At 57.2% G+C, this 21,932-nt stretch overlaps 1 protein-coding gene across 2 annotated transcripts in view; it reads left to right on the top strand.

Moving 5' to 3' along the window:
* CDH4 (cadherin 4) overlaps positions 1–21,932 on the top strand; it is a 532,985-nt gene that overhangs the window by 387,099 nt on the left and 123,954 nt on the right. For both annotated transcript variants that reach the window (XM_053199762.1, XM_053199763.1), the window contains one exon: positions 14,733–14,906. In XM_053199762.1, coding sequence (XP_053055737.1) covers positions 14,733–14,906 — 174 coding nt within the window. The remainder of the gene's footprint in view (positions 1–14,732; positions 14,907–21,932) is intronic.

The raw sequence follows: 21,932 nt of genomic DNA, 5'->3' as shown, positions 1-21,932 counted from the left end.
AATAAACCTTAAAAAAAATTTTTTTTTAATCGCCCCCACTTGAGAACCACTAAACTACAGTAATTCAAATGGGTGGTTTGGGAGCAAAAACAATCAGATGCACAAATGGGGCAGAATAGCACAGAAAAAAAGAGGTAATGTTTCTTTAAAATTCACCCTCATGGAGGTATCACTTTTGTACAACGGAATTCTCCCACTTCACGTATCCAGCTTGATAAACCTTGTCATATGCGCACGGTGCAGAGTAACGCTCTGTGGCCAAGGTCAGCGCACCACAGCCCGCGGCCAGAGCTGACCTGCCACCTGCCTTTTGATGGCCTGCAGGCTAAGAATGGTTTCTGTGTTTTTAAATGGCTGTATGAGTATCTATATTAATAGCCTCAATTTCACTTCTTGGCCTGGAGGGTCTAAAACATGTCACCGTCTGACCCCTTGGCAGAAAGTTTGCCAAGCCCTCCCTAGGGTAACGGAGGAAGGACCATCCTTCCAGTAGATGATGCTGGACTGATGGGGTGCCCTTCAGGAAAAAAGGTGAACTGGCCCCTACCCCACCCCACACCCCAAAACCAGCTCTAGGTGGAACGTTTTCAGCGTGTGCCGAGGGCTTCCTGCCCGGGTTTGGGTACAGCAGGGAGTTCGGACGGGGACAAGGTGAGTGGGGGGTGCGGCCGGCAGAAGGTTCGAGAGACACAAAGCGCCCTTTTCCGGGAGCAGTCCACAGGCTGCAAAGTCCCGAGAAGCTCTTGCAAAATCTCCGAAGCACATCCCTCAGGGACCCCCTAATTTCCCGGTTCTGTGAATCCCGTGTCTCTCGCGTCCGGCTCTCTCCGAGCCCCGCCTCCGTGCCCGGTGTCTGAGCGACTCGGTGGGGCCGGACAGCACTGACAGCTACGTGAACCGAACGAATTTGGCAATGCTTCTCCTCCTTTCGTCTCCTCTCTTAGCAACTATTCAAAGGCGGCCTTTTCACGGGTGATACCAGCAGTGCTGGAATCTGGAAGAACTTTTTTCTGTGCAGTCTTGCAGGAAAGCTGATAGCAATTCAATTAGAAAATGCAAATGAGGTCACATATTTCCCACCGGAGTGCTGAATCGCCCCTGAGGAATCAGAGCAATATTCTGGCCTAACAGTAAATACTGAAGATAAAGTTTCGCGTGCGGCTGTCAGCTGACGGCTGCGGTGGCGCTTGGAGGCGGCAATATGGGACCTGTGGGTATAGTTTGCAAAGAAGAAACTGTTGTTTATGAAACTAATCCTGGCTCTTAACGCGCACGTCAGCGTTTATGAAAGCCACGCTCAGCCGAGCGGCGCCCACACCCAGCCGGGCCCAGAGGCCGGCGCGGATCTTGCCGCGAGGTATCTGCTTCCCCACGTGTGTGGGCCGAAAGCGTCCCCCTGAGGAGTGTATATTGGGGTCCTGGCCTTCGGCCGCTGGGAATGAGACTGTGAACGGGCTTTTGTTGGGGTGAGGTCCTTCAAGGGGGCCCCAATCCAGTGACCGGCGTCCTCGGGAAAAGGGGACGTCTGGACACAGATGTGCACGCAGGCAGAGCTCTCTGGAGATGGAGACGGACAGCAAGTACGTTTCTGTGAGCCGAGGAGGGCCAGAGGTTGCCGGCAAAGCACCAGAGCCCAGGAGCGAGGCCCGGACGCGTTCTCCCCCTCGGCCCTGGGAAGAACTAACCCCTGCTGATACTTTGACCTCGGACTACCGGCCTCCAGAACCCAGACGGTAAATGTCTGCTGTCGACACCCCCCAGGCCGTGGTTCAGTGGCTTTCAGCAGGTGTGTGGCCTCATCCGCCAGCCGAGCGGAGGGCAGACAGACCCCGCGTAACCCCCCAGGGCTCCGGATGCCCTCCAGTCCCCTTCACACAGCCGCCTGGGTCCCCAGTACAGTGAGAACAAGCGTGGCCAAGACCTTGGTGCTTTAGGCCTCACGGTCCAGCAGCCTTCCTGTCTGTGGTCCGTCACTTCTCCGTCTCGGGGTCTGCCCCCCAGACCCACAGTCTGTCACCCCTGCATCCTGAGAGCAGGCCAGAACCCATTACCGGCATCACCAAGGGCGCCCAGGTTGGTCCCCGGTGGAGGGGAGGGGAGAAGCAGTTCCTGCCGTCCACCCGAGAGATGGTAAGGCCGGCCGGGTCAGGAGAGCCCCCAGGTGAGCGCCACAGGACTGTCGTGCCCCTGCCTGAACCCTAACACCCAGATTTGGCGGTTTCAACCGAAGGGGGGCCCACTTGAGGCTTTCCGTGCGAGGTGTCGCCTTGGGAAGGCACCCAGGGAATGGACTGTGCGTCTTCAGAAAGAACCTTCCAGGAGATGCCTCGGTGGTCAGCGAGGTGCAGACAGGGTCCACAGTTCTCCGTGGGGAGCCGAGTGCTCACGCGCCCTGCGCTCCCGTGGGTTCAGCCCACGTCGCCGCACGCGGGGCCTGCTCCTGGCGGGACCGCCCCGGGGAAGCCACACGTGCAGATTCTCGTGTATCGCCACACCCGAGACCCACACAAACTGCTGGGCTGGTCCCCGTCCAGAGCCGGAGCTGGCGGCCACAGCCCGGTCAGCGCCCCCAGGCCCGTGGGTCTCCAGGGGTGAGCAAACCTTCTCAAACTCACGGCATTGTAACCGTTTGTTGGCATGAAGGGCGCAGCGATTGTTCTCATTGGTGGAAGGTGCCTCTCGGCTTCCTTGTCTGTCTGTGGTCTCGGAGAAGGGCCCTTGGGGCAAGTGTGACTTGTCCCCGACCCTGCCTCTCCCGGCCTGCGGTGAGCGGGAGGCACCAGGGAGAAGGTCAAACGTAGATGATGTTTCAGGCTACGAACGGCCCTGAACAGGCGCCCGGGTCAACCCTTCCTTTTGCAGAGGGGGGGCGGGGGGGGGGCAGGGCGGTGGTGACAGGGCCTCTGCAGAGCCAGCGAGAACCCCCATGATGTGCCCGGCCAGACCCAGCAGGGACACTGTCCCAGGCACCGTGTCAGCGAGACTTGATGGGGAGTGAGCCGGAGAAGTCCGGGTGGCTCGCTGCTGATCCGCACGGCACTGTGGACCCCGCACGGAGGGCCACTGCCAGGCCAGGCAAGGAGGCTTCCGGGGAGGCAGTCAGAAAGGTCCCAGGTCAGGTCCCTTCCCGGGGGAAGGACGACGGAGTGCTGCCGCGTCCCCACCAGACAGCACCCTGCCGCAGGCTCTGTCCTGTGAGGCGGGGACACCACCGGGAATTGGGGGGGTGGGGGCTGAGCAGCAGGCAGGGGCCGCTGCTGTGTCCGGGGCTCAGGAAGGTGACGTCTGAGCTGAGCCCTAAAACACGGAAGAAGCCGGCGCTCCAGACCGAGGCCTCCTCCCACCCCGGCTTCTCCGTCCTCTGGAAGAATCCCGTCTCGGCCCCACCAGGCCTGGGCTGCGGGGCCGCCGGCACTCGGGGCGCTTCTCTGTGCGCTGCCTCCCCGGGGACCAGGTGGGCGGAGACGGCATGCACGCCTGCGACCGTGAGCCCTGCAGACACGCGCGTGCCCGTGTGTGCCCTGCTCACCCTCGCCCGCCCCAGGGCCTGTGGCTCTTGATGGGGCCAGTGTGCGTGCGTGAGTGTGTTGGGGGCCTTGCAGAGAACCCCCCCCCCGGAAGTGTGGGGCATGAGGTGTCCACGCTGCCCTCCTGTAGCTGTTTCAGATGAAAATCTAACCGGGTTTCCAGACCAGCACAGGTTTCTGGTTCCTTCCAAGGCCTGGGCTCCCATTTGGTATTTGGTTAAATACACAATCCTTACTCCTGAAGTTGTTTGTGAAAACAACAGCGACGGGGTCACGGGTACTTTCCACCACGACAAGAGCCCCCAGCACGGACAGGGACACCTGTGAACCTGAAACCCGTCGGCGGGACGCTGACGTGGCCTGGAGCCCGTCCCGTGGGCCCCACGTCCGCGGTAGACACTGGGAATAGACTGGAGGCCCAGAGTCCCCAGGCGCCTTTCGGGGGGAACGTAACGGGAAATCGGCTTGAGTTAAGGCTCTCCATCAGACCCTTCCCACGTCCTCACCCAAGCCTTCCAGAATCCTCGACGCTGGCGAAACTGACCGTTTTTCTCACCAATTGACGCCCGTGTGCGAGAGTCCATTCGGTTCCACCGCTAACAGCTCCCAGAAAAAGTGACACAGTTTGGCTTAACTTGCTGATTTAATTTCATTTGGTTTTTTTACCACGATCGTATTTTTTCCTATAAATGGAAGAATAATCCCATGTAAGATGTTTGTAACCAAACAACTTTCATGATTCTCTAGAGCAAGTTCTCTACCAGGGCGTTCAGAGAAGACTCGAGGCATTTTGGGTTGTCACAGCAGGGGGAGGGTGGTGTTTCTGGCATCGAGTGGGTGGGGCAGGATTGCCACCCAGCCCCCTACAAATGCACAGGACGGCCACACCCCAGAGAATGACCCAGTTCCAGATGTCGGCAGTGCCGAGGTGTGCAGGCCCCGGTCTGGAGACGGGCGCCGGGGGCCGTGGGCCAGCTGGGGAGGCGGGGACGGTGAGCAGGCTGGCCGGGCACGCGGCAGTGAGCCGAGGGCACGCACGCACACGCCCGCACACAGGGGCCTGTCTGGACGTTGTGGGGTCTCCTGTCCTGCTCTTCTGTGCTCGGATGGGGATCCTCATCATGGCCCACGAGCATGATGTCTGCACACAGACTGCCCACCTCGCCTGCTCTCGGGTTTGTCTCGTGTCTTCATTGTGGGGGGGAGACGAGGCTTAAGGGGACAAGGGCGAGCTTTGAGGCGTTCATGAAGAGAAACGTGGTTTGGACCCCACTTGGGAACAGCATGACACCTTCCCAACAAAACGGCGCCGACGGGAAAAGTCCCTGAGCAGCGGTGACTGAACTCTTTCCCGCAGGGCCGCTCACAACTCCCCGACCTCGGCGGCCTGCTTGACCCCGGTGGGAGGGGGTGTCTGCACTCGCCCTACCGGCCACAGGGCAGAGAGGGGCCAAGGGCCAGGCCCAGCTGCAGCTGCATGACGGGACCGGTCACTGCACCTGCCAGGACCCCCACCTGGCCAGGTGTGAGCGAGGGCTGCACCAGCCCCTCCCTCCCTCCCTAAGTGGCCTGGGCGTGCCTGAGCGAGGCCAGGGGGCCCCCCACTGTCACCGTCACTAAGACTCTCCTCCCAAATAGAAACTTGAAGGCACAACCATGCTGCTCTGTTCAGGAGACCTCTCTTTGTACGCTCTCCGTGGGAGTTTTCAGAACGACCTCCCTCCCCTTCCTAGAAGAGATCGGAAGTGAGGAATACCATAGCGGTGCATGGGGGAGACAGCGCCTTCTTCCACGCAGCAGTGTCGCGGAAAGAGACTCCATTAAGCACCTCGCGGAACCATGCAAATGTGTGTTTAGAATGGCTTGCGTGTTCTCTTTGCTGGAGAACGGGTTGCGTCTCCCTTGTTTCATTTTGTGTTTGGTAAATACCACTTTACTTTGTCCCTCCTGAGCTACCATGGAAACCAGCCAGAAGGGTGCCAACACTACCCTAGTTAAATATTTTAAACATACATGCTTGCAGGCGGACATGTACCGGTTTTCAAATGCACGTCGAAAGGGAAGTAGGAAGAGAGGAGTGAACGATTGATGTAGACTTGAGTGCCTCTTTCGTTAGGAACCTAATTGCCCTCAGTGAAAGTCAGTGCCACGTGTGACACTTGGGTGGGGGGTACGCTATTTATGGACGCACCTGTAACCCAGAGCCGCAGGGAGGCAGTGAAATCAGGAGGGGGCGGTGAGCCAGAGGCAGAGGCAGAAACGACGCTCGGGTTCAGGGGATAGACCCTCACCGCCCTCGTGCCGTCAGAGGTAGGGCCAGTTCACAGCGCAGGATGGCACGTCACACCCCACTCAGCCCCCGACCGCAGACCCCTGTGTAACCGGCCACCTTGGAACCCCTGCCCCTGAGTCTCGTGTTTATGGCTGAGATTGGCCACGTGTTTACCAAACAGTAGGGCCACCCGAGAGCGGTCGGATGAGCTTGTGCAAATAGGCATGTGGTCACTCTGTGCGTGAGAGGTCACAGGTGCCCCGGGAGCCCATACTGGACCCCGGCGGAGGCAGCTTGGCTAAAAGGAAAGACGTACCAGCTGCGTTCTCTGGAGACTGCTCGGTGTCATGAGAGGGAAGGGCTGGTTTATTTTTGGAAAAAGAGAAGCTCGCGGCCTCACCAGGACCCCCAGAGCCTTCCGTCCCGTGAGTGTAGATGTTCCTGTCCCGGGAGGCTGGGGGTGACAGGGGTCCGCAGGGCTGCACTGCCGCTCAGAGACATCAGGTGGCCCGGGGACCTTCCCCAGGAGGCAGCGACTCGGGGAATGCAGACCAAGGGGGAGGGGGCGGGCACGCCTCGGGATGCCGACCAGGACCCCCTTGGTTAAGAAGACGTCTCTAGGACATCAGACACTGCACCCACGTGGCATGTCCCACAAGGAACTAACTGAAAATGTTTCCATTGATTTTTTCATCGAATCAGATGGACTTGTGCTCATGCTCTTGTCTCAAAGTGGAAGGAATTGGAGGTGTGAAGGGAGCATCCAGCCTAGGACCTGAGGACGGGGTGGGCTGTCTGTTGTCTGTGACCCCACCCTCGGGTCGGGGCTGCTGGGCGCCCCTTAGAAACACAGCCCTTGGGATCTGGCATGTGGGAATGTTGAAGCCATTCCCGGGTTTGTGCCGCCTCCTGGGAGGAGTGACTTCTGAGCCACGGCTCCGGAGAGTGGCCCACGCTCTCTGTACCCATCGCACTTTGCAAAAGCGCCAAGTGTCCCCGCCCGACGACCGTGCGTGGGAGCGCAGTCCCGGCTGTGCTCCAGAGCCCGGGCTTTGCACTGGGCTCCTCCCACCCCGCCTGTCTGTTCAAGAGGCTCTTCTCTTGGCCTTGCCCACACACTGCTGTTTCTCTGGTGTCGCTGGGCATCACGTCTACGCCCTGTGGGGCTGGTGCTTGACTCCAATGCCCCCCTCCCCCCGCCGAGCGTGTCCACCGTGCAGACCCCTGGACCCCACCCTGCAGAGCCCACTGTGTTGGGTCAGGAGGGGGGTGGCGGGACCTGCCGTCTGCATCCCTGTCGCAAGGAAAAAGGGACGCTGTTACGTATTCACACACTCACCGCTTGATGCCCGCCTCCAGCCAAGATGGCGGGGAAGTCACCCCAGGGAGACACCTGGAGATTCTGTCCCGAAGGCGGACCTTGATTATTTATGCCCCCTGTGTACCTTCACCTCTGATGTTTTATGAGTCAGCCCGTTTACTTACAGCCAGTGCTCACGCTCGGCTTAATAATTCTATGCCCCTAACAGGTGAATGGTTAGATAATAGAAGAATGTGATGAATTATAACCTTTCGCATGTCGATTGGAGGTATGGATGATTATAGCCTTCCCCTGGCACGATTTTTCTTTCTTTTTTTTTCTCCTTTTTCAAAAAAAAAAAAAGGCGATAATTTAAATCCTGCCTCAGGTCAGTTTTGCATTATTCACCTTTCACTGGTGAATTGATGATGGAGGGAAATGACCCAGCTTCTTCCTCATATTGAGGAATCCCTGAAGACTTCACCTGGAGGTCACACTCAATTACACTCACAGTCAGACACAGAGAACAGCCCTCTGGTGCACGGAGAGCAGGACCGGGCGGCACAGAGCTGCCGGGAGCGTGGAAGAATAGTGTGCCGATTGAGGGGCCGGTGGGGGGAAAGCCCGCCTGGGGAGAGGGCCTCGCAGGTGGCTGTTGGGGTGCAGGTTGGGACGGGCAGGGCTCGGGCGTGGAAAGGATGGTTTCTTCTAACACGCAGCTTGCCCGTGAACTCGGGAGCCTCGGTCTCGCTGAGATGGAAGGCTGCTGTCCTTGGCAGGCCGTCCTTCTGTTCTCAGGTCCATTACCTCCCACCTCTCTCCCTAAAATAACAACCCCTGTGCTGAGTGCAAGGGCCAGGTCACATTATACCTAGGAAGAGAGGACACCTGCCTTTGGGACTTGCCCAGAGAGCCTGCCGGGAGGGACCTGCCAGGGCCACACAGGTTGGCCTGGAGGGACCTTAAGGCCACCAGTCCTGGGTCCCCCGGGTCCCCAGGTGCCACAGACCGTCTGCAAAGGGACCAGCCCCACAGCCTGTGCAAACACAGGATGGCGTTCTGTCTCCTTGAAGTCGGTGTCCGCTGACACAGGGAGTCCAGACTCCAGCCCAGCAGGGGGATGACCCCTCCCCAAGTCGTGGAGTGAGGCTGACCCCCCCAGGTCAGGGCCTCAGCCCACACCCTACACCCCAGCTGTCCAGGTGGCCCCAAAGCACAGAGCTCATCCAGCCCCGTGAGCCTGGAGACCAAGGCCCAGAGGCTGTAAGCGACCCCCCGAGGCCCCACTCCCGGCACTGGGACGCCCGCCTGAGAAAGTCCCCCTAAATCCCGGTCCCAGAGCAACGTCAGCAGAACGAATCCAGTCCAGAGCACTGCTGATTCAGACTCAGCGGGGAGAGGCGATCGGAAACGGGAAACACTTTGTGAATAAAGCTAATTAAGAAATAGCGGATTTAGGGTTTCACGAGTGAGAGTGTGGCTCTGTGTGTCTGCACCGCGAGACACGTCTCCCCAGGTGGCCGGGCTCCACACCCTTCATCTGCCCCTTCTGGGAGATGCCCGTACGTGCTCGGGGCGGGGTGGGCTGTGCCTGGGGCACCTGGGCACCAAGAGTGTGCAGCCTTGAGCAGGGGTGTGGCTGGGGTGTTCGGAGGGGAGGGGAGGGGAGGGTGGGGCGGGAGGCAGGTGGGGCTCTATCCGTGTGGCCAGGGAGACCAGCAGCCCAGGTAGTGAGGGGTGGGGGGTCCCCCCCCGCCCCGTCGTACCCTAATCCAGGGCAGGGAGCCCATCCATCCCGCAGCCGGGGGTAGTGCCCTGCCCGCCTGGGGGAGGCCACCGTGGCAGATGGCGTGCCAAGCTCGATGCCAAGGTGGACACTCACGCCTGCCCATGTCCGGACAGGGCTCTGAGATGGGCCCATCCAGGGACACCAAACCCTGCCTCCAGCATCCAGGAAGTCTCCTCCCTGGGCTGCCCCCCCCCCTCCCCACCCACCACTGCCCCCTGGCTCAGCCCCGCCCTCACTACTAGGCAATTTGGACACATTCCTTCTCCTCCTTGTGCCTCAGTTTCCTTAACTGGGATATAAGGTTACGGGACAGTCCTAAGCCCACCTGCCCCTCTGAACACTCGGGGCTCATTCCAGGCCAAGCCACCACCCCCAGGTGTCCAGGCTAAAGCCCCCCTACCCTGTTCGCTCTGCACCCCTGGGAGTCCAGTCCAGCCTGCAGAGCCCCCTCCGGCGTGACCCTTCTTGGGTTTCTTCTCCCCACCGTGAGCCTGACAGTAGGGCTGAAACCCCGCCATCTGTCACCTTGTCACCTACACTGCCCCCCGGTAAGGGCCTCCTCGTTTCACAGAAGAGGAACCAAGGCTTGGGGGTGCAGGGGTCAAAACAAATACCAGCAGGGCCAGTGAAGAGCGGCCCGTGTCAGACCAGCCCTGTGACCCCGAAAGCCTGCAACATCGCCCCCCCATTCTACTTTATTTCTAGGCCCCAAACAGCCCTTGAATTTCATGAGGGCATCTGCCTGATTTTTGAGGCACCCACACCATCCTGCTTCCACATCTGCCCCCTTCTTGGCTACTCATTCTCTCGGCAACAAACTCCTATTCACCCCTCAGTACCCCACTCGGGCAGAATATCCCCCTGAAGCATCTATGCCTTCCCAAGATGGCCTGAATTGCAGTGCCAGCTCGAACCTGCCTGTTCCTGGCTCGTGCTGATCACGGTCCCATGGACAGTGTGGCTGTCCTGAGGACTAAGTCGGAGATTACCTGGGCCCATGGCGCCCCCATGACCCGTGACAGCCATCACTGTCATCAGGGCTCCTGGCCTGCCACTCCACACGAGCACTTGAGGGTGGAGGTTGAGGGTCACTTACTCGGCGCTCAGGAAGCATGGGGAACCCCACGTTTACATCTGTCCACTGAGTTTGCTCTGTGCCGAGTGAGTGGCCGTGAAGCCCTACAACCTCCCAGGCAGGGCAGCACCCACAGCGTGGGGCCAAAATAATGCCTCGGCCCCCTGCGGGCAGGGTGCGTCCACAAGCTGTCCGCACCTCTAGGAAGTTAACGTCTTAACCACACCTTCTTGGGCATCCGGTAAGAGGACAGCAGGACCAAGTGATTTCCTCAGGGCTCTTTGTTCTCCGGATGTGCAGGTGTGAGCTTGGCCGGATCCAACGGTCAATTCAGCAGCGAGGACCCCCCCCCCCCGATCCCTGCCAGTAATGACGCTTCTAGCTCGGATGAGACTGTAAAGACCCAGTGATGGGGTGTGGCCAGCCTATCATGATGCCAGGCTGTCGGTTTTGGGAAAATTGTAGTGTTACAGACACGCACACAGCATACAAACACACACGCACATACACATACCTGCGTGCATTGCACATACACGCACACACACGCACGCACCAATACACACCTGTATGTGCACACGCACGTATATAATTTCTAGTAACAGTGACACAGAGGTCACGCTCGTTCCACTGTCCGGCACCCGGCCATCATTTACTCAGAAATACAGAATTCGGGAGCGCGTTGGGAAAATCCGCGGGTGTCATCCGTTAGGAAATATTTTTGAGAGTAACTGGAAGCATTATTTGTAACTAGCGCAATTGTGCATCGGTGTTTAGGCGCCGTGTTCCGAGTGGGCCCAGGGTGACCGCGTGTCAGAACGTCACGCTTGTTCCAGGGGGGCAACCGATCATCTGCACCAACGTTTCTGCCCGGAGACGTGGGCGTGTCTTCCAGGCTGAGGCTGCACGGGTCTGGCATCGATTTTCGCCAGATTTTGTTATTATATGTGTCTCACAGCTTTAAAATAGTAGCAAATATGTGCAATTTATTTAAACAACACTAGGGGAAATTAACGCCATGCAAGCTCGTCCTCAGCAAATGAAGATAAAGCAGTTCCAAAAAAAAAAAAAAAAAAAAAAGCAGCTTTATGAAAACTCTTTAAAACCCCGAGCCTGAAACACAAAGGACTCAGGTGAGCATTCTGCCTGCTGGCGCCCAAGCCTTGCCGGTGGGGCAGACCTGTGTTCTCTGCACCGTCACTGGGGGAGACATCGGGGGAGCCACAGATGGCCAGCACCCCCTCCCCCGGCTGTGCTTGTGGCCGGGGCTCCCTGGCATCTCGTGCACGGCTCCCAAGTCCGGCAGGCTGCCCTCAAGCCGACACGCCTAAGAACAAACACTAACCCTGTCCCTCCTCCCGGGGCAGGTGCCCGGGGACAGGCGAACTATTTAGCTGCGAGCTGAGAAGCCCCCAGACCGGGCTGTGGAACACATCAGTCACCTGGCGGCTCCTTAACACAGACTGCAGGCAGTTCTGCGGGAACGCTGACTCCTGCTGCGCCTCCGCACACGTGACTTGAGGACGGGTAAAGGGGATGTGACCTCCAGGCAACGAGACCCACGAGTGAGGGGTGGCACTCAGCCAGGGGCTCCGGTCTTGAGGTCTGACTCCCAGGTTCAGATCCTGTCCCTGCCCACTGAGTGTGTGACCTTCTGAAGTGACTCGGCCTCTCTGAGGCCCCCTCTGTGCCTCCCTAGGAAAGTGGGCTTGAGGACACGTCCTGCTGAGTCGGCGAGGGGAGTTCAGGCAGAGACCGCGAGGGACGCTCACGGCCCACAAGGCGGCAGCTACTCATGTGGGCAGGGAAGGCAGTTGTCTGTGCCCGGGCTGTGAGGGGACCGTGTGTGGCCAGGACCGTTCTGAAAGCGGTTCTGTGGTTCTCTGTGAAGCTCACGGAGGAAAGTAAGGATGCAGCCCCATCGCTGTGTCATCCTGAGAGCCGGAAGATGAGTCACAGCAGCCATTGGTTTGACGTGAACAGAAGTCAAGGCCCCCGGGGACGTGCACACCTCGTGTGGCCCCTCTCCGATGAAGGTGGGGAGTGGTGGACGAAAGGCTTGTGGTTTTAGTTGCCTCAAACACTCGACTGCAGGAGCTCGGGCCGGGAGTCCGCTGGGGCCTGGGGGGCGTCCCAGAGGGGTCTCTCCTTCCCCTGTGGCTTGTCCACGTGGCATTGCCCGTGGATTCGGGAAGAGTTTACCTTTTCATCAAGTAGGCAGTTTTGTCCACATGTACTTAACTTATTTCTATGCAGTTATTTTGCAAAAAAAAAAAGTGGGCAAGGTCCTGGGTCCACAGACGGCAGTGCTCAGACCACCCAGGCCCATCTTGCTGGCAGAGGGTGGGACCCGCCGTGGCTAGAGGCGGGTGGACTGTGGCCAGGTGCCGTGGGCTGTCCTATTCCAGGTCTGTCTTTGCCTTGCGAGCCGTGATGTGCAGCTGGCTCCAAAGCAGAGTCAGATGAAAACAGTGCCGGGGCACCCGGAAAAGGAGCAAGGAGGTGGCACACCCAGAGACACCGTGCGTACTCGAAGCTCCGCACAGACGCCGGGTGCACGCGTGAGGGTCGCAGACACCGCGTGTGTATGTGAAGCTCTGCTCTGGCTCCTTTAATTTAGAAATTAATATAGAAACTTTTTAATATAGAAAGTCATACATGTTGCAATATTCAGAAATATAGAAAGGTAAAAGGAATAAAGTAAACTTGGGGAAAGCTCCCTGGTGAGCAGAGAAAACAAAAGTTTACATTTTGATGTTTCCTTCCGGTCTTTTCTGTGTCCTTACACACACACACACACACACACACACACACACACACAAATAGGGACTTGTGCTACGTTTATACTCTGTTGCCAGTCTCCACTTACATTATTTGATGGACATTCGTCATGTCCCCGTCTCCAAAGGGTAGCTTTTAATGACTCTGTAATATCCCAAGATACAAACATAGCATTCTGCATTTGACTACAATTTAGGGGCGCCTGGGGGGCTCAGTCAGTTAAGCGTCCGACTTCGGCTCAGGTCATGATCTCACGGTTCGTGGGTTCGAGCCCCGCGTCGGGCTCCGTGCTCACAGCTCGGAGCCTGGAGCCTGCTTCGGATTCTCTCCCCCCCTCTCTCTGCCCCTCCCCCACACGCGCTCTGCCTCTGTCTCTCTCTTTCTCTCTCAAAAATAAATACACATTAAAAAAATGTTTTTGCCTATTATTTGCGGCTATCAGATCTCCAGAGGTTTTTTTCCGATTATTTTGATTACTTGATGTATATATAATATCCATAATATTATTACAAAAACATCTGCAGTGAACGTTTTATATGGAGATGTTTGTTTGCATGTAGTGTTTTGGGGACAGATCTCCAGCTGTGGAGCTACTGGGGGGTTTTTTCCTAATTTTTTTTAATTGATGTACAGCTGACAGCAAGGAGCATTTTTGAGGCTGTTGATGGACTGGCCCAAAGCAGCAGAAGGCTGTGGTTAGCCCGCAGCAGCATCCGGTCAGGGCTCAGCCACCATCCAGTCCCAGTGGCTGCCCCATAGGCAGGGGCTCTGATGGCTTTAGTTGCCATAGCAACCCTCTGAAATCAGTGTTGTTATTGCCAGCCCCGTTTTATAAAAGCAGCTGGAGTTTGGAGGGACAGAGCGAGTCGCCCAGAGTCAGTGGACCTTAGGGTGCACATAGACACAAGACACCGGGTCTGCCTAACGCCGGCTCCAACACCCTCAAACACCGCTTGAGCCGACTAACACGGCACAGTGCACAGGACTGAAGATCCATTCATTTAATCTTGTCAGTGTGATAGGTGAAGAGAGTACGTTACTTCAGTTTGCATTCATTTGATTAACGGAAGGTGTGAACATTTTTAATAAGCTTACTGATTTTTTATTTTGCCATGACTTTCTATTCCTGTCCTTTCCTGTTACCAAAAAGATTTAAATTTTTTATTGATTTGTAGGAACTCTTTATATAGTGAGACTCTCCATCCTTTGACAGATTTGTTGTAAATCATGTTTACCGGGGTTATCAACTGTGTTCAGGGTGTGTTTTCGTAAACAAGAACTTTAAATTAAACTGTGTCTTCCAGGACGCCTGGGTGGCTCAGTCAGGTAAGCGTCCAGCTTCACTCAGGTCACGATCTCACGGTTTGTGAATTGGAGCCCCGTGCTGGGCTCTGTGCTGACAGCTCGGAGCCTGGAGCCTGCTTCCGACTCTGGGTCTCCCTCTCTCTCTGCCCTTTCCCTGGTCCAACTCTGTCTCTCTCTCTCTCTCTCTCTCTCTCAAAAATGAATACACATTAGGGGCGCCTGGGTGGCGCAGTCGGTTAAGCGTCCGACTTCAGCCAGGTCACGATCTCGCGGTCCGTGAGTTCGAGCCCCACGTCGGGCTCTGGGCTGATGGCTCGGAGCCTGGAGCCTGTTTCCGATTCTGTGTCTCCCTCTCTCTCTGCCCCTCCCCCGTTCATGCTCTGTCTCTCTCTGTCCCAAAAGTAAATAAACGTCGAAAAAAAATTAAAAATAAATGAATACACATTAAATAATATTAAAAAAATAAAAATAAATAAATAAACTGTGTTTTCCCTTGTGATTTTTTTCCCCATTCTTCCATTGCTTGATTTTTTCCCCCTAACACTTAGCCACTTTCCCAAGCATCATCCAGTCTCTCTGTGTTGATCTAGGACAGAACAGATTCTCTGAACAGATGCCTTTTCCTCTGCGCAGAACTTAACCAGACTTCTTTGACTCTTCTCTCCCCCCTCCGACTAATGCTGCAGAAAGGGAAGCCGAGTGCAGGTCTGGACGCCTCTCAGCCTCCGAATGACACGCTGTTGCCGTGGCCCCAGCACCAGAATGCCAACGGGCTGAGGAGACAGAAACGAGACTGGGTCATCCCACCCATCAACGTGCCGGAAAATTCCCGCGGGCCCTTCCCACAGCAGCTGGTGCGGGTAAGTGGAGACCCCTCCTGCTGGCTGGGGAGGGTCTTAGCTCAGTGCGTCCTCTCCTCCGGGATCTTGCAGGTGAGTCTGGCGGGCTTGTCCTGGAGCGGGAGCATGGGATGGTCTGCACTCGGTGTCCAAGAAGGTCAAGGTGGTAATGAGACGGCACGAGACAGAGATCAGAAGGGCAGCCTCGTCCTCCAGGGAAGGGGGGTCCGGCCGGACTTGGGTCGGCTCGCCTGTGCTGATGGAAGGGGGCAGGGTGGCGACTTGGGCATGGCCTTTGTCCTCTGACACCCTTCTTTGCTCACACTCTTTTCCAATTACGACTAAGACGCTGGATGGTGGAAAGACGGCGTGTCTGTGCTGGGGATGACGGTGGCGGTGGGAAGTTCCGGAACTTGGGACGGAGACTGTGACCCCAAATTCGGGGCTTTTGCATCCCTAGTGGGGGGTAGGGCTCCTGCAGTGCACGAGCTCCCGGCCCCCTCCCCAAAGGTGCTTTCCCTGGGAGAAGGGAAGAAGTGGTTCTACAGATCCTGTGTTTCAAAATCAAGGCCATCAACTAGCACTTCCTCCTTCCCTTGGAGAAAGTTGCAACCCAGTGCGGGCAATACTTGGGTAAAACGACAGTGAGGATCCGGTTTAGCGCCCCATCGTTGGGGAGCGCCTCACCCCACTGGGCGGGGTGTTGCTACGGGTGGCCTTCCTTCCGGGGGGCTGCTGAGCCTGTCCTGTCTCCTGCACCCACGCAGGGAGCTGGGCTGTGCCTTTCAAATGCAGACACGGAGCAGAGCAAGGCAGCGGGCCCACGCAGCCGATGCCCCTCCACACGGGCCATGGCCGCGGTGCCTTGTTCATCCCCAAGCACCAAGCCCCTAAAACCCTCAGAATTTCCTGCCCCTTGAGAGTGCTGGAGTTGTCTTTTGTCATGTTAATGTGACTTTTGGAGAGTCCCCTAAGGACTGGGGACTGGTTGCCGGTTGCCAGGGGAACCGACTCCGAGAGGGGAGACTTTACTTTCAGCCCTGCCCCCCAAACGCCTGGGACGGGGAGGGGCTGGAGGTCAAGTCTGTTGCCAGTGGCCAGTGACTTAATCAACCAGGTCTGTAATGCAGCGTCCATAAAAACCCCCGAGGGACAGGGTGTGGAGAGCCTCCTGTTGGTGGCCCGGGGAGGGGCAGGGAGCCCGGCATGTCCGCATCTTACCCATCGGGGGTTCCTGAGTTACACTCATTATGACAGTCTAGCGAGTAGACTTGCTCTGGGCTACAAGGGGGTCGTGGCAGGCCCTCTGGGTGGGAGCCGCGATGCGGGACTGAGCCCCTCCCTGTGGGACGGACACCTGCTGTTTTCGCAGCCCGCGTCAGAATAAACTGTGTCAGTTAAACTTCAGACACCCCGCCGGTGTCACAGGATTGCTTGGTGGGGGGGCCCCCCACCCTCAGGGGTCAGAAGTGTGGCCTGTGTTGCAGGCGCGTGAGGGCACAGGAGGGACGCGGGACAGTCTTTCCACTCGTGGGGAGAAGCCACCCTCTGACCTCAGTTCCCCCTCCCCCGTGAGACGGGGAGCTCGAGCTTTCCAGAGCCCCTCCTGCCCTTGAGTGTCCTGAGTGTTGGGAGGTCCCTGTGATGCGGGCACAGACTTGAGCGAAAGAAACACTCAAGACGTGAACCCCAACCTGGGGGTGGAGTCCCAGGATCCCGTGTTCAAGGTCAGTCTGCCAACCCCCGGCCACCGACAGAATGAGGGTGCTGATGACTTAGCTCTGTGGCCCCCACGTGCGTGCGCCCTCTCCGCCCTCTCTGCCCTCGGGGACCCATGTCTGACCAGCACTCGTCATCCGCCCACCTAGTGTTTTTTGTCAGGGATTCATCTTTAATGTATATTATGCTAAGAGGAGACTTTATTTGCGGTCACGGTTGGAAAGCTGGCATTGGTGGCTGCGAGGAAGGCTGACCCTGAGGCTCGAGACTCGAGACTCGCAGAAGGCAGAGAAAACACAGCTGTTGGTGTCTGGCTGTGTAATTGTCAGCCTCAGAGCCTGGAGGCCGCCTGGGACTTGTTTCTAAGGGAGGCGAAGAGCAAATATCAGCCTTCCAAAGAGGCCGTAGTACCAGCAGCTTCCTCTTGAAGGTCATCAGGATGGAAAGCCAAGTGGAAGGGGAGCCGGCTTGCCGTTGTGTGGTTCAGTCTTACTTACGGCCTCGTGCTTTGCACTGCTCAAAGATCAGCTTGGCAGGAAGCAGTTGCTCTGACTCAGGGGTCGCCAGACTTTTCTGTAAATAGCCATTTTAAGCGGCCAGCCAGGTTCGGGTTCAAATACTCAGCTCTTTGCGGTACGAAAGCTGCTGTAGGCAACGCGTAAACTATCCCCGTGTCTGTCTTCCAATGAAACCTTATTCACAGAAACAGGCACTGGGCCACATGTAGCCCAGTTTGACAAGCGCGCATCCAGCTTACCTCCCAGCATCTGGGAAGCACCCTGGCCCACCTCCCCGGCACTTGGCGGGAAGCTTATAGTGAGCGCGCGCCCTTGTGATGGGTACCGAGGGCCCTGGTCTGCTCACGCGCCGCAGGTGCACGCGTGATGTTGTGCGTGCATCCTGGCACTTCTGGAATGTTCTGCTCTCCTGGCTTTCAGAGTTTCTCAGGTTAGTGGTCCTAGTAGGGACACACGACTCTTTCCTCCTCTGCGCCCATCCGTACACAGGCTGTGAAAGGTACTGTAGGTGGAGAAAGCCACTGAAGGCGGAGCCCCCGACCCGCGAGGACCCCCAGGGCCTGTCCCCTCCTGGATGATGGAGAAGAAGACACTTCTGTACTTTCTACCCGAGGGACCCGCCGTGGTCTCGGGGGCCGGTCAGTCATAGCTGGAGGCAAGAGTAGCCAAGTCTCCCCCGCCGGCCGAGCCTTCGGCTCCCACACGGCCCGTGGATGCATTGATGGGGGAGGGGGTTGGTCACAAGGACATCTGTGTGCTCTGATGGGGGCCGCAGCATCCCAAGGACCCCCTTGCCACTGACACGTCTAACCTGGACCTCGAGGAAGGAAACGGGAACAGGGCCTCAGGTGTCTGCCGAGAAAAGCAGGGAACCGGTGGCACCAGCTCAACCTCGCTGTCCCCTGGCCCGCCCCGTGGCTGTGCTTTTGAGCAAATTTGTCCTCCGCTCCGCGGACACCCTGGCGTGTCCAGCAGCCCCCATAGGGAGGGCCACCTCCATGCTGGGCACGGCCACTCCAAAACAGGCCACGAGCTGAAGGATAGGGTGTGGGTTAGTGTTAGCTGACTGCTATCAAGGGCATTCCCGGAATTTCAGAACTGAACACAAGACAGGTTATTTCCTGCTCCTGTGAAGGTGGTTTGGGGGAGGGGGGCTCTATACCACGGTCACTCGGGGCCCCGGAATGAGGGCTGCAGGACTGGCTAGGCCTGGCCGTAGCAGGCACTGATTTTGCCTGAATTCCACTGGCCGAAACCAGGTGTGTGGCCGTGCCTTATCGCAAGGGACACGGAGAAACAGGGGCCAGCTGTGCAGGGAGGGAAGGGGATGTGCGTCTCTGCCCCCGGAAGGTTCCCCTGTGAGAGCACGTGTGTCCTTTCGTCTGTGACGCCTCCCCTGTGCCAGGGGGACGGGACGAGGGGTGGCCTGACGAGAGGTCAGACCTGACCCTCCAAGCCTGGTCTTCGCCCCACGGCCCCCCTTGCTTTCTCCACAGCACTGAGTACCACGTGACTTCATGATTGCTACTTACGCATCTGAGCACAGGCCTCCCGCGCCTCTAGTGTTGTAAACAGCAGGCACTACGTTCATTGAATGAGTGATGGAAGCAAAGCCCAGTGGGGGGCGCTGTCTGGGCGCCCAGCGGCTCACACACCGTGGAGGCCGGGGCACCAGGGTCCCGGCAGAGATCTCGGCCCCTCCTGGTGGGCCTTCAGAGTTTCTTGACTGATGGTGGAGTACTTTCCGCGGAACGGAATCCCAAGCCGAGCTGGGATCTTATGGGGAGATGCATCCTCAGCAGATGGAAAACAGAATCTCCTTACAGTTTCTGTAAGAGATTTGTCTTTTCCAAGTGCACGCCCAGTGATCATGTCAGAACTCGGGGCAGAAGCACACACACACACGTGTGCACCCGTGCCATCCCACGTGATAGCACACGCGTATGACACCCACACTCTCATGTGCTCCCTTCCTGCCTCCCTCCTCCTCTCGCTCCCTCCCTTCCCCCCATTCAGCTCTTACCTAGCCCAGGCAGGGGTTTGGGGAGGCTTCCTGCCCCCGTCCCTGTCTGCAGGACGTTGATGAGTTTCCTGTCCCTGTTTTGGGGGAAGTTGCTCCAGAAAGAAGCCCGAGTCCCAGCAAATGTGAATACAGCTTGATGGGGCCGGGAAGCCAAGCGAGGAGCACTTTGAGGTTCAGCTGGGATCAGCTGCAGTTGTGTGCTCATTAAGGCATTCCATTCTGATAAAATATGCTAAATGAAAAACTGGGCAGGAGAGAAGCAGGCAGAACGTTCTTCCCCAAAAGCCTCTGTTAATTACAGGCTTTTTCCTTGGAAGGACTAGCATTAGTTCTGCGATGCAGGGAGAATGAATAAGCGACTTGGGTGGAGGAGAACCCTGAAAAGGGAAGGCTGGCCACGATGGGCTGGGCCGCCAGGAGCGGGGAGTGTCTGCGGCACAGTATGGAAGCGTTCCTGCGGGGGTGCCCACCGGAATTAGGCTGCCGTCTAAATTTAAGTGGGGAGGGGAGAGCAGCCACATCACAGAGGCAGCACTCGGACGCTCCGGGCTGTCCCTGCTTCAGAGCCGAGGGGGGGACGCTCGCAGGCGGGCTGATCCCCTGGGAAGCCGGAGACCCTGTGTTCTGGGAAGGGGCAGGAGGGGATTTTCCCTGCTCCTGAATCCCGGCTCTGGAAGGGACGGCTTGGGGCCAGCTGAGGTGCCCAGCACCGTGCAGGCACCGGAGATTCAGAGGGAGAGGACTAGAGCGCTTTCCAGCTCCGAGGGCCTGCGGGCAGGCCGCCTGCTGCCCGTCATTCAGAATTTGGTCCCTTCGCTACCGCGGTTGGGATTCCTTCATGTGTACCTTCGTGGAGGGTTCTGAAAAGCCACTTGCTTTTCTAGCGTGTGTGTTAGGTTTGACTTCTGGCAAGATTCGGAGTGAGGATAAAATCAGACTTCTAAGAAGTCTAATAAAAATTCAGAACTTGTTAACTTGAGAGGTTGTCCGGGGCAACTGTAGGAACCCGCTCAGGATGATGAGGAAGAAGGCTGTGCTACCGGGAGACGCGTCCTTCAATTTCAGAAGTCGGTATTTTAACAGACAGCAGCTCGTGCAAACCTGTCCTCGGAGCAAGGCCTGGAAAGGAGATCGTCACATAATCGCTTAGCACAAAGGGTAGCCACGCGGCGAAGGTGAGAGATGAGCGGGAGGCCGTTTCTAGAGCAGGGAGCTCACGAGAGCACGGCTGCAGGGGGCTCAGAAGGACTGCCAGAATCCGCGTCCCACCTACCAGCCCAAGAGAGCTGAGAAGACCGGACCGGTTCGCATTTTCCAGGATAAGTTTGGCTCCCGTTCTGTGCACAGGTGCCACATTGCTTCATATCCAGCCACAAACATTTGCTGACCTGTGTGGATGCAGATGGGTGGGGTCTCTGCAGAGCTCAGTGAGCGATGTGTCCTGGGCCAGGGTCGGCACTGTGAACGTGTGAGACAGGGACACAGAGAGTCACCCCATATCCGAGCCAGGGTAGGCCCTCCATAGATGTTGATCAGATGCATGAATGCATTTGATGGGACCAGCTGAAGTCTGACTCCGTGTTATCCTGCGAAATGTCTGCTGGGTAACCTTGTGGTGTGGTCATCACTGCGTTCCCCTAGGAACCTAGTTTCTGGCTCTTGGAAGGCATCCGTTCATGTGTGAGTGACCAAGCGATCATTATTCACCGTCTCACGAAAGTCAGGTGACCCTTTAAAACGTGGCATGTGTGTGTTTCCCCCCTTCTTCTGTTCCCTCAGCCTCCGAGACAGGGTCTCACTCCTTAGCATGTCTCACAGGACCTCATGGTCTGACTCCGCTCCTTGGAACACCCGACTACAGCCACGCTGGGCTACGTGAAGATTGGTCACACCCTTGGTTACCTGGACTCCTGCATACGAGCCCTTCCCTCAGCCTGGAGGACTTTCTCACTGCACCTGACGCTCCCCAGCCTGGCCCCTCCCTGCCTCCTCTGAGAATACCCCGCTTCCCAGGACCGGCACAGGCCCTCCCACAGGGGGCATGGCAGCCCCATTGCCTGCCACTGTGGCAGAGTTTCTGACACTGTTTTGTCAGTGATTATTGACCTGTCTTTCCCACTAGACATAAAGGTCCTTGAGGGACAGTCCGCCTGTCAAGCACAACCTTGGGGACAAAGTAGGTGTCATTAAGGACTTATCCAATGAGTGAATGACACAGCTATTGTGCCCATCTCTACTGGTTAGCCTTTCATGATCATTTTGAAGATTGTTAGGTTCAATATACAATCCTTGAAAGTAATTACTTCGGAAGTTCCGCTTCTGGTGATGGTAAAGTAGCGTATGTCAGACTAACACTTCTGAAATAACAATCATAAACTCGGCAAAAAAGAAGTCTGCAACTATTTGAAGTTGCTGGACAGTGGTCAGTAGCCGACAGGAACTGAAAGGAGGAAACAGCACTGGGCGAGATCTTGTTTATATGACTTTCCCTCTGAGATCACTCCTCATCCTGCCATCAACAGGCAGCTAGCTCTCACACAGGAAACCAATCTCGCCGGTCAGAGGGGTCGGAAGATGGGGTTTAGAACTGACAAAGCAGCGGAATGTGAGGGGACCAATCCTGTAAGACGTGTAGCCACAGATGGAGACTCTCACATCTGCTTATAACTTCTGCCTAGCCAGGGAGCTGTGCGTGTGGGAGGGAGACTCCAAAGAACCCAGCAAAAAGCAACAGCAAGAAGATCGAAAGAACTGAGCGGAAGTTTCAACTGCTGTCTCCTGCAAGGG

Source organism: Acinonyx jubatus, chromosome A3 (genome assembly GCF_027475565.1).
Source record: "Acinonyx jubatus isolate Ajub_Pintada_27869175 chromosome A3, VMU_Ajub_asm_v1.0, whole genome shotgun sequence".
NCBI classification, from domain to species: domain Eukaryota; kingdom Metazoa; phylum Chordata; class Mammalia; order Carnivora; family Felidae; genus Acinonyx; species Acinonyx jubatus.
This window is presented reverse-complemented; position numbering and strand designations above follow the sequence as displayed.